Here is a 12083-nt window from a genome sequence, read left to right as displayed (position 1 = left end):
GTTTAGGTTCACAGTCTGCCTCAGGCTCCCAACAAGCTTCCCGCAGACCATGTGAGGCAGCAGCGACAGCTAAAGTGCTTGCATTCCTGCCACCTACATGGGAGGCCTGGACTGGGTTCCCAGCTACTCAGTCCCAGCCGCTTAGAGTATTTGTGGAAGGAACCAAGAGATGGGGGAGCTCACGCTCACTTGCTTTCTCTAGTAGATAAAAAGAAAATAAAAAAAAAAAAAAAAAAGGAAAGAAAGAAAGAAAAGAAAACCAAACAGAGTTACCATAGGACCCACCGTTTCCATTCTCTGGTATATCTCCAAGAAAAATGAAAAATAGAAAGCACACAAAAAACTCCCACATAATTGTTCTCAATAGACAAAACATGAAAACAATTGAAATGTTCATGAACTGGTGAACTAATGAAATGTGGGATATCCACCAAGTGGAATATTCACTCATGTGACCACAGGGATGGACCTTGAAAACATACTAAGTAAAAAAACAGACACAAAAGGCCACATATATGAAATATCCATAACTGGCAAACCCACAGAAGCAAAACAGAATAGTGAGTACCTAGGATGGGTGGAGATTGGGAAGAAATGGGGGTGACTGCTAATGGATCCTGTCTCCTATCTCTGACATTACATTTTTCATTTATAAGAGATAAAACTCTGTCTACTTACTTCAACAAACATGTATGAAAATGTCATAATTAACATACTTAAAGTAAGACATTAAACAAAATATGGGAGCCAGCATTGTGGCATGATGAGTAAAGCCACCACCTGCATCACCAGCATCCCATATGGGCACTGGTTCAGGTCTCGGCTGCTCCACTTCCAATCCAGCTCCCTGCTAACCAAAATGAGACAGTATCAAGTGCCTGGGAAAGCAGTGTAGAATGGCCAAGTGCCTGGGCTCCTGCCACTCATGTAGGAGACCCAGATGAAGCTCCTGGCTCCTGGCTTGGCATGGGCACGGCCCAGCCTGGGCCCTTGTGGCCCACTAAGGAGTGAACCAGCAGATGGAAGATCTCTCTCTCTCCTTCTCCCTATCCCTCTCTCTCTGTAATTCTACCTTTCAAGTAAATAAATAAATAAATCTTTAAAAATATATATGTACTCAACAGTCAGTACAGGGAAGAGATGAAAAATCACCATAAGGCACATCTCAACTACAGAAAGGCTTTCTGGAGGAACTGAGTCTTAACAGTTCAGCCTAGAGTCTAGAACGGTATAGAAAATTAGTGGGAAGAGAGAGCAGGTGTTGTGTTGCAGTGGGTTAAGCCATGGCTTGCAACACCCACATTCCATATTGGAGTGCCTGCTGCAAGTCTAGACTACACTGCTTCTGATTCAACTCCCTGCTAATGCTTGAGAAGCCACAGATGATGGCTTAAGTACTTGAATCCCTGCCACTCATGTGAAAAACCCAGATGGAGTTCCTGACTCCTGGCTTCCACCTGGCTCAGTCCTGGATGCTGCAGCCATCTGGAGAGTGAGTGAACCAGTGGATAGAAGATTCTTTCTTCCTCTCTGTCTCTGTGCCTTTCAAATAAAAAATTAAGCTTTTTAAAAATTAAGGGGGAGGGGCCGGCGCCGTGGCTTAACAGGCTAATCCTCCACCTTGCAGCGCCGGCACACTGGGTTCTAGTCCCAGTTGGGGCGCCGGATTCTATCCTGGTTGCCCCTCTTCCAGGCCAGCTCTCTGCTATGGCCCAGGAAGGCAGTGGAGGATGGCCCAATTGCTTGGGCCCTGCACCCGCATGGGAGACCAGGAGCAGCACCTGGCTCCTGGCTTCGGATCAGCGCGATGAGCCGGCCACAGCGGCCATTGGAGGGTGAACCAACGGCAAAAAGGAAGACCTTTCTCTCTGTCTCTCTCTCTCACTATCCACTCTGCCTGTCAAAAAAAAAAAAAAAAAAATTAAGGGGGAGGTCATTCTCAGGTAGGAAGACTCTGACAGAGGAAAAAGTCTATGACGTTGAACATCTTGAGGGGAAGAATCACTGTCTGCCCAGAGCACTTGGCACAAGGTTTGCCTTGGATTGGATCATATTCCTTACAGAGAGGAGTTAGCAAACAGGTAGATCTATAGGAGTAGATAAAGAAATCAATTGTCGTCTACAGCACTGAGCATGGAAGCTAAAAACTAATCAGTACTAAACCAGCAGGCCAATGGACAAAGTGAGCCTTAGTGTCAACAAAATTGAATAAAATTATTCTATCTTCAAACACTACAGAAATGTGTAATATGCTGCACTGCTGTCACCTGGAATATACATATCATGAACATGTTGTTTTCTGTTTACAATATAAGCTATTCTCTGTGTCCTTAACATTCTCTAAAAATGGCTGGATAGGGCTATATTAGAATCAATTTAACCAGGGTCAGCACTGTGGTGCAGTGGGTTAAAGCCCTGGCCTAAAGTGCCGGCATTCCATATAGGCGCTGGTTCTACTCCCAGCTGCTCCACTTCACAGCTCTTTGCTGTGGCCTGTGAAAGCAGCAGAAGATGGCCCAAGTCCTTTGGGCCCCTGTACCCATGTGGGAGACCTGGAAGAAGTTCCTGGTTCCTGGCTTCAGACTGGCGCAGCTCCAGCTATTGTGGCCATCTGGGGAGTGAACCAGCAGATGGAAAACCTCTCTCTCTGTCTCTACCTTTCTCTGTAACTCTGTCTTCCAAATAAATAAAATAAATTTTTAAAAAAAGAATCAATTTAACTGAAAAACTGCTATGGAAGCATGTCAAAAGGGATAAAAAGCCCTCTTCCATAGAGCCTAAAGACCCAAATGTCATTATCAAACATCTGATTTGCCTTTTTGACACGTGGGGAAAAAAAGGACTTGTTCTACCTGTCCTGAAAAAAAAAGTTATCGTTATCTTCAACATAACTTCTTCGTGTAATATTAGGACACGGACTGCATAGCTTTCCTAAGAGAGTTCTATATAACACTCTAAGGGAGTCTGACTTCAACAGTGCCATGAGCTTAAAGGTTAGAGGTACTTCACTAAAGAGGAAAATCAGCCCAAGAAATTCTAAAACTAAAGCAATTATAGTGTTATAAAAATCAGTAAGACTGAAAAAATGAGAAGTTCAATAAAATTTTAACTTCAACTGCTATATTACAGTGAATTTATTCAGGAGACTGGCATTTATGATCACCAAGGGTTCTCCTGTATCATACTACTCAAATTTAAGACACACTCAGGAGAACTTGGTGGGATGACTTCAGAAAATGTATTTTTAGCAGGAGGGAATCTATAGATGAAGTTCAATCTTAACATTTTAGGAGCAAGCAAATTTTAGTTAGTTATCCAGGGTAATTTAGCTAGGGGAGTAGAAAACAGAAATTAGCGAACCAGAGTTTTTCCAAGTGCAATATTTAATACAAATTGAAATATATATTTCTCTGTGCATCTACACACACGTTTTGAAAAATCATAAACACTAGTGAAGCAAATCATCCACTCACGTTCTAAAACAGCACTGTTCCACCAAGCCTTCTGCATGCTGACAATGATCAGTATGTGTTCTGTTCAATAGACAGCCACAAGCACATGTGGTACTGACAACTGAAATGTGGCTAATGTGACTGAGAAACTCTCTTTACATTTTATCTTAATTTTAGTTAAATAACCACATGTGGCCAGCGGCTACTATACTGGAGAGCACAGACCTAGAATCTTTCTAATAACATTATTCTCTCTCAATCAGCTGCCTCCCCCTGCCCCACCCCTCTACTGCCAAATTGTATATTCATTTCTGCATTTTTTCCCTCTATGGTTCTATCACATATGTATGTATCCCTAAACAACATACTGGTTGTTTATTTATTAATTTATATTATTTATTTGGTTTTCCTTGTCTTTTGGCTTTATCAAAATACAATTTTATATACAATCTCCATTTTTTTCCACTCAATACAATGCAGCTAAGATTCATTTGTATTTTTTGTAAGCTTAGTCGTAGTTCATTCATCTTCACTGATGCATAATAGTATTTTCCACTGTATGAATAGACAATAAATTTTCCTTTTTCCTTTCAAGAACACTTGGGCTCTTTCTAAGTCTCAGTTATAAATAATTCTGCTGTAGCCTTGCACATGTCTCCCTCTTCAATCACTATGAGTTCTCTGTGGTACATACATATACAGAGGTGGATGGCACACAGAACACAAATAATTAAGATAGCAAAATAAGGCCAACTTGTTTCCCACAGGAGGGAAACTACCATTTAACCATCAGCAGTGTTTAAAACTCCCATTCACCCATATACCTCAAATCCCTGAAATTATCTACGCCAATCAATCGAGAGAGAATTGTGTACCATGGATTTAAAATTTTCTATTATGGCTAATAGACTGAGAAAACTTTGATTTTTCTCTTCTTTTTAAAATGTTTTTTCATTACTTAAATAATTTTCTATTTACTGGTTTTAGTGTTGACTTGTGGGCATGCCATACAGATTCTACATACCAATACTTTGTCAGTTATGTGTCTTAAAGCTATCTTATCTAACATTATATCTTGCCTCTTTGTGGTATCTTTTGATAAATAAGTTAATGCTAATATAGCTGAATCTGTCAGTCTCTGCTTTGTATTTATTTTAAAAATGTTGCTTACTCTGCACCCATAAAGATCCTCCCCTGCATTTATCTTGGTACAGCTTTAAATTTTTTTTATCTATTTATCTTATTGATCCGAAAGGCAGAGAGACAGGGAAAGATCTCTCCACAAATGCCCACAACAGCCAGGGCTGGGCCAGGTCAAAGCCAGGAACCAGGAACTCAATCTAAGTTCCCCTTGTGGGTGACTTCAGCCATCCCCTGCTACCTCCTAGGGTGTGCATTAGCAGGCTGGAGTGGAGGGTGCAGCTGGGACTCCAATCCAGGCACTCCCATGAGGGCATTCCAAATTGCATCTAACTGCTATGCCCAACACTCACCCTTGTCTTTGTAAGTCTTATAGCTGTTGTTTACATTTAAGTCTTTAATCCACTGGGAATTTTTATGTGCGGCAGGGATATAATGTTTCCCCTCCACACAGATAATCACTTGTCCTTGCAGTCTCTTTTCCATAGCTATATGCAAGGCCGCTTCTGTTTTACATTGTGTTTCCAAAAGTGCATGCATGTGATTCTCAGTCCTCTAGTCTGTTTCACTGGTTAGTCTATGCCAATACTACACTAAATCTTTTTGTTATTTTTTTATTTTTTTAACATTTATTTATTTATTTGAAAGGTGGAGTTACAGAGGCAGAGAGAGAGAAAGAGAGAGAGAGAGAGAGTCTTCCATCCACTGGCCTACTCCCCAAATGGCTGTAATGGCCAGAGCTGGGCAGATCTGAAGCCAGGAGCCGCAAGCTTCTTCCAGGTCTCCCACATGGGTGCAGGGGTCCAAGGACTTGGACCATCCTCTACTGCTTTCCCAGGCCATAGCAGAGAGCTGGATTGGAAGTGGAGCAGCCAGGACTTGAACTGGCACCCAAATGGGACGCCAGCACTGCAGGCAGCAGCTTTACTCAGTATGCCACAGCGTCAGCCCCCTACGCTAAATCTTAATACCTAAAGTATTAATGCTTTGTTGAGCAAGTCTTCACACTTATTCTTCTGCAAGAATGTCAAGATTTTTCTTGATCTTCTATACTTTTTTTAAAAAACAAAGATTTATTTATTTATTTGAAAGGCAGAGTCAGAGAAAGAGGAGAGTCTGAGAAAAGAGATCTTTCACCCATGGGTCTGCTCCCCAAATGGCCACAACATCCAGAGCTGAGCTAGGATGAAGCCAGGATGCTTCATTGGGATCTCCCATGTGACTGGCAGAGGCCCAAGCACTTGGACCATCTCCCGCTGCTTTGCCAGATCATTAGCGGGGGCTGGATCAGAAGTGGAGCAGCTGGACTCAGACCAGTACCCATATGGCACCTTGGCATCACAGGCAGCAGCTTTACCTGCTATGCCACAATGTGGCCTTCATCTTCTACATTTTCAAAAGGCTCTGAATTAATTTTAAAAGTTCCCAAAACAATCCATTAGAATTTTGATTGGAATTACATTGACTCTAAAGGTCAGTTGGGATACCTGTTTAGGTTTTATTTGTCTTCAGTAAGATTCTTCACTTTCTCCACCAATCGCTTCATTTGTAATGTACTGTTCACTTCCAGACTTTTCTGCACAAAAATTATTTCTAGATATTAAGTTATCATTTGCTTAATGCCAGGGCTAGGTTTCCTTAACTTATATGCCCAAAAGATACTAACTAAGCACTTATGTGCCACATTCTATGTTGTACATGGGTAACAGTAAGTTTAATGGCCCTACTATTTTATTTCTACCCTTGAGAAAACTATTGTTCTTCTTCCTTCATTAAAGTTCCACTAAGGGGCTGGTGTTGTGGTGCACTGGGTTAAAGCCCCGGCCTGCAGTGCCAGCATCCCATATGGGCACTACTTCAAGTTCCAGCTGCTCTTCTTCCAATCCATCTCTCTGCTATGGCCTGGGAAAGCAGTGGAAGATGGCCCAAGTCCTTGGACCCCTGCACCCATGTGGGAAACCCAGAAGACGCTCCTGGCCCCTGCGTTTGGATCAGCTCAGCTCTGGCCACTGTAGTCATTTGGGGAGTGAACCAGTGGATGGAAGACCTTTCTCTATCTCTGGCTCTACCTCTCTCTGTAACTCTTTCAAATAAATAAAAATAAATTATTAAAAAAAAAGTTCCACTAAAATCATGCTATAGTCCTTTTTCTACTCTCAACTTTAACAATTCTTCTCCTTGAACAATTTATTATCTTCTCCACAATAAAACTTGATAGAGTATTTCTATTAATTTCATGTACTCTGAATGAGAGACAGAAAGGGTAATAATCTTGTATATAGTGATATTTCTCTTCCTGCAAGATCAACACCTGTCACTGCAGATAAAATCATTCAAATCAGGGGCCGGTGTTTTGGTGTGGCAGGTAAAGTTAGTAAAGCCACCACCTGGAACACCAGTTCCAGACCTGGCTGCTCCACTTCCAATCCAGCTCCCAACTAAGGCACCTGGGAGAGCAGCAAAAGATGGCCCAACTACTTGGACCCCTGTACCCACATGGGAGACTTAGATAAATTACCTGGCTCCTGGTTTCAGACTGGCCCAGCCCCAGCTGTTGCAGCCATTTGGGGAGTGAACCAGTGGATGGAAGATCTCTCTCTCTCCCTCTCTAAATGCTGCCTTTCAAATAAATAAGTGAATCTTTAAAAAAAAAAAATCATTCAAATCAAGTATATAAAGAATTTCAATCTTGGGGCTTCAAAACCTCCCACAGGTATGACAACTGCCCCAACAAAGACATAGGCAAATTCACCAAAAATGACCTAAATGTATGGTTTCTGCATGGGGAAGTTAAGAATTAAGACTCACTGGGGGCCCGGATTGTGGCTCAGCAGGTAAGCCACTGCCTGCAACACAAGCAGCCCAACAGGTGCCGGCTTGAGTCCTGGCTGCTCCACTTCCGATACAGCTCCTGGGAAAAGCAGCGGAGGAGGGCCCAAAAACCTGGGCAACTGCCACCCATGTGGGAGACCCGGATGAAGCTCCTGGCTCCCGGCTTCTGCCTGGCCCAGCCCCTGCCATCATGGCCATCTGGGGGAGTGAATCAGAGGATGGAAGACCTCTGTCTCTCTCTGTCTCTGTAATTCTGCCTTTCAAATAAATAAATAATTTTTTAAAAATCACTTAACTAGGAGACTAGTTGAAAAGGAGAATTTGCTCAGCCTGCACTGGTTGGGAATGAGAGAGCCTGGCCTAAGATGAACCTGGAACTCACGTTAGTCAGGCTTCCTAAACATGGGTCAGCCTTCCACTCCTCAACCGTCCACGACCAGCAGGCCCTCTCCTGGCCCTCCATGCCCTGTCTTCATTCCTGAATCTACCCAGGCCTTCCGTGTGCAGCTGTTCCGCACCTGCGGCGGCAGGTAGAGATACAAAAGCGCTCAGGGTCACACCAAGAAGCAGGTTTGCACATAATTACTCCGCAGTGTGGCCATGGCTATTTTTGACAGCAGGCAGAAGGGAATGACTCAACGTTCGGGAGTGGGGCTCACAGAGGATGAGTGGCAAAGGCGGGGGAGGGAGCAGGTCATCTCAGCAGAGAGAAAGGTGTGGCTGTAGGGTGGGCGGGTGCTGGGGCGGGTGAAGATGGTGGCGTGAGGACTCGCCCTGGAGTTGGGCCGGAGCCGCAGTCCGGGCCCCTGGACGGAGGGAGGGAGGGAGGGGTGCCCTCCGACCCCCGCTGCCCGCCTGGGACCGCTGCTCGCAGCCGGCTGCTGCCCAGCCCGCCTCGGCTCCAGCGCCCAGGCAGGCGGGGCACCGCGAAGAGGCAGCCCGGCCAGGGGCGGAGGCGCTCCCCCAAATCCCAGGACCCCAACCCCGGCCCAGCGAGCTGTTCGCACCTTGCCGAGCAGCCGTCTCAGACTTTCGCAGTCGAACTCCATCTCTAGCCAGGTTCCCAGCCACGCTGCACGACCCCAGCACCTGGACCTTCTTCCGCACCCGCTCCAGCACGGAAGCCGCGGAGGACCAAACTTCCCGACCAGCCCAAGGCCACGCCCCTTGCAGGCTAGAGGCCACCTCGTTCACTGCCCAGGGTTCGCGTCCCGCGTGAACCCTGAGCGGCCGCGGGGCTGGCTGGACGGAAAGTGGGGGACATTCATGAAGGGAGGCACGAGGAGGACCCAAGTGGAAGCAATAAAGGAGGTGGAGGTAACACGCGGAGTTTTCCAAAGGACGTAGTAAATTCAGCAGAGTGTAGGAAAAAGATCAAGACGGAAAATTTGAGGAGGAGGAGTTAGTGGAACGTAAAAGCAAAATTCATGGAATGCAAAAGGGAAACAACATGCAGGAGCCATTTCAGCGAACTGAGCAGGTGCATCAGAGTGGCGCAGCGTGGGGGGCGGGGTTGCTTTTATTTCTTTTTCTTTTTTTTTTAAGTAAGGGTAGCGCCCTAGCCCTGTTGGTGAAAGAGCAAGAAACAGCGGAGGGGGTGGGGGGGGGGTGGCCTGGAGGGAAAGAGTTTGAAAACCGGAGACGGGGTGGGGTGGGGAGGTTTGGGGAGGTGGGGGAGGATGGGGGTGTGGCTGAGATTGGTGACTAAGGTCTTCTGGAGAAGGAAGGTGAAGACGAGCTGCAGCACAGTCCTGTCTGGAGGCGTTTGCTCCCGTTGACTTGGGAGGCTACTTAGCTGCTCTCTATCCCCGGCTTGCGCCACTATGGCTACAAAGTCACCAGTCGGTGATTGTATTCATAGAAAAACCAAGGTCACTGATTCAGTTAGGAAAAGTGAAAAGCTAGAAGGAGCATTTACTTATTCAATCCGAAAACTTTTGTTGCGCACCTATTAGTTGCCAACTATTTTGTTTTCTAGGTCTGATGGCATAGCATTGAACGGAATAGATGAAAATACTGCTGCCCTAGGCTGTTCTTCTGTTATTAGTAGACGGGGAGCAAAACAGTAAATCTGGCAAGGAAAGTATATGTTAGGAGATGATTAAGTGTTGTGGAGAGTAAAGTTTTACAAGGATTGGGGAAGGTGATCAGTGGGTCTCACTGGAAGGTGAAGGAGTAAGAATTCCAAATCCAGGGGCCGGCGAGGTGGTGTACGAGGTGAAGCCTCTGCCTGCAATGTTCGCATCTCATATGGGCACCGGTTCAAGTCCTGCTGCTCCACTTCTGATCCAGCTCCCTGCTGATGGCCTGGGAAAGCAGTGGAAGATGGTCCAACTGCCTGGGCCCCTGCATCTGTATGGGAGACCCAGATGAAGCTCCTGGCTCCTGGCTTTGGCCTGGCTCAGCCCCTGCTGTTGGGGCATTTGGAGAATGAGCCAGCAGATGGAAGATCTCGATCTCTCTCTCTCTCTCTCTCTGCCTCTGGCTCCCCTTCTCTGTAACTCTTTCAAATAAATAAATCTTAAAAAGAGAGAGAGAGAGAGAGAGAGAGAGAGAGAGAGAGAGAGAGAGAAAATTCCAAATGAGAGGGCAAGCAAAGGGCAGTCCTAACACAGGCATGTGCCGGGGAGGCTCAGCTCAGCACGGCAAGGAGACCAGTGTGCCTGGCATAGAATGAAATAACAGGTGGACCAGCTGAGTCAGAGGAGGAAGTGACAGGGACAAATGGTTTAGAATACAGTGACTCTTCCTGTGTGATCCACAGCCCTGCAGCCTCAGCACCACCCGGACTTGTTAGAAATTACACTCATGTTTTACAAATTAATTTTTAATTGATAAAAATGTAAATATTGACCATGTACAACATGGTGTTCTGAAATATGCATTCATTGTGGAATGGCTAAGTCAGCTAATTAGCATGAACTCTGGGGATGGGCCCAGCACCAGCCCTGAAGGTGACAGCTGCAATTAAGTCAGGGCACCTCTGTGGGGTTTTGTAGATCATGCTGTCCTGCCAGAGGCCATCAGCAGCACACCTCTGGACAAGCTGGGTTCGTCACTCCTGACAGAGAGGAAGCAGGTGCTGTGGGGAAACGCTGGGACAGCTCAGTGAGGACAGTGTGAGAAGGAATTTAACACAGGGTTTGGGGAAGGTTTAAGTAAACGAAGCTTCACTCCAGATTGGAGTTGCTGTTGGAAAGCATGGATGTTTCTGTGACTGGAATATTTCAAAGAATATTATCTATAATATAGACAAAGCTATAATCGGCCAAGAAGCAGTAGTCACGTGTAGAGGAAGATGTTTTCCGGGTTGCACAGTGATCTTTTCTTTTTCAAAGATTTGTTTATTTAGAAGCAGAGTGACAGAGAGATCTTCCATCTGCTGGTTCATTCCCCAATTGGTCTCAACAGCTTTTATTGAGCAAACCTGGAGCCTGGAAGTCCTTCTAGGCCTCCCACGTGGGTGACAGGGATCCAGGTACTTAGGCCATCTCCCACTGCTTTCCCAGGTAAACTAGCAGGGAGCTGAATGGGCAGCCAGGACTCTCCTATGGGATGTTGGTGTTGCAGGCAGCAGCTTAACCTGCTGCACCACGATGCTGGCCCAGTAAATCTTTTTTTTTTTTTTTTTTAAGAATCTATCATGTAGGATCTCTGTCTTTAATGTACTGTACACTGTTATTTAGTGCTATAACTAGTACTCCAACAGTATTTTTTCACTTTGTGTTGCTATGTGGGGGCAAACTGTTGAAATCTTTACTTAATATATACTAAACTGATCTTCTGTATATAAAGAGAATTGAAAATGAATCTTGATGTGAATGGAAGGGGAGAGGGAGCGGGAAAGGGGAGGTTGCGGGTGGGAGGGAAGTTATGGGGGGGAGCCATTGTAATCCATAAGCTGTACATTGGAAATTTATATTCATTAAATAAAAGTTTAAAAAAAAAATCTATGAACAAAAAAAAAAAAAAGAATCTGAGACAGCCTTGATGGCTTTCCCCACCCACGCTATTAGCATAGAGGATACCCTTCCTTTCTGACGAATTACGTTTCTGCATAGCTGTCTATGCTCCAATCATGGACAATGATGTCCCCCCTGAGAATACGAAAGGACAGGGTTCGGAGGGCATCTGGACAGCTGGACACGTGGAGGCCTGCAGGAAGGTCGGCGAGAAGTCTTCTGGTGCCGGGAGGGTGGCACACCCCAGCTGCTCGGTCGGAAGCTTCCGCGCCATCGTCTTTCCGCCTCGCCCTGTGTTGCTCTTCGTTTGTCTGCTTGTTTGTATCCCTTAACACAGTCTTCATCTTGAACCAGTAACTGTCAGTATAGTGTTGCTCGGAGTTCTGTCAGCTGCTCTCGCCAATGAATCAAGCCTGAGGGGGGGGGGGACCCCGATTTGTAGCTAGTCGATCAAAAGTCTTACAGACCCGCACTTGTGCGTGGGCGTGAAGTGCAGGCAGACTTGGGGACTGAGCCCCCCAACCACTAGGATCTGATGTCGTCTCCAGGCAGGCAGGGTCAGAAGTGAGTTGAATTACAGGACAGCCCCACTGGTACCTGCTGCAGAATCCTTGCTTGTTGCTGGTGGAGAAAACCCCCCACCTCTTTTTGAGGTCATGGAAGCGATCTGCGTTGTGAGGGTGGAGTAGGAGAGACT

The 12083-nt window shown here is 45.8% G+C and overlaps 1 protein-coding gene across 3 annotated transcripts in view; it reads right to left on the bottom strand.

Moving 5' to 3' along the window:
* UEVLD (UEV and lactate/malate dehyrogenase domains) overlaps positions 1-8536 on the bottom strand; it is a 51943-nt gene extending 43407 nt beyond the window's left edge. For all 3 annotated transcript variants that reach the window (XM_062196395.1, XM_062196396.1, XM_062196397.1), the window contains exon 1: positions 8432-8536. In XM_062196395.1, the coding sequence (XP_062052379.1) occupies positions 8432-8473 (42 nt within the window). In that variant the 5' untranslated portion in view covers positions 8474-8536. The remainder of the gene's footprint in view (positions 1-8431) is intronic.
* Between the last annotated feature and the right edge of the window lie 3547 nt (positions 8537-12083).

Source organism: Lepus europaeus, chromosome 7, assembly GCF_033115175.1.
Source record: "Lepus europaeus isolate LE1 chromosome 7, mLepTim1.pri, whole genome shotgun sequence".
Taxonomy (NCBI): domain Eukaryota; kingdom Metazoa; phylum Chordata; class Mammalia; order Lagomorpha; family Leporidae; genus Lepus; species Lepus europaeus.
Note: the sequence above shows the minus strand (reverse complement) of the source record. Positions and strands in the feature narration are given on the sequence as shown.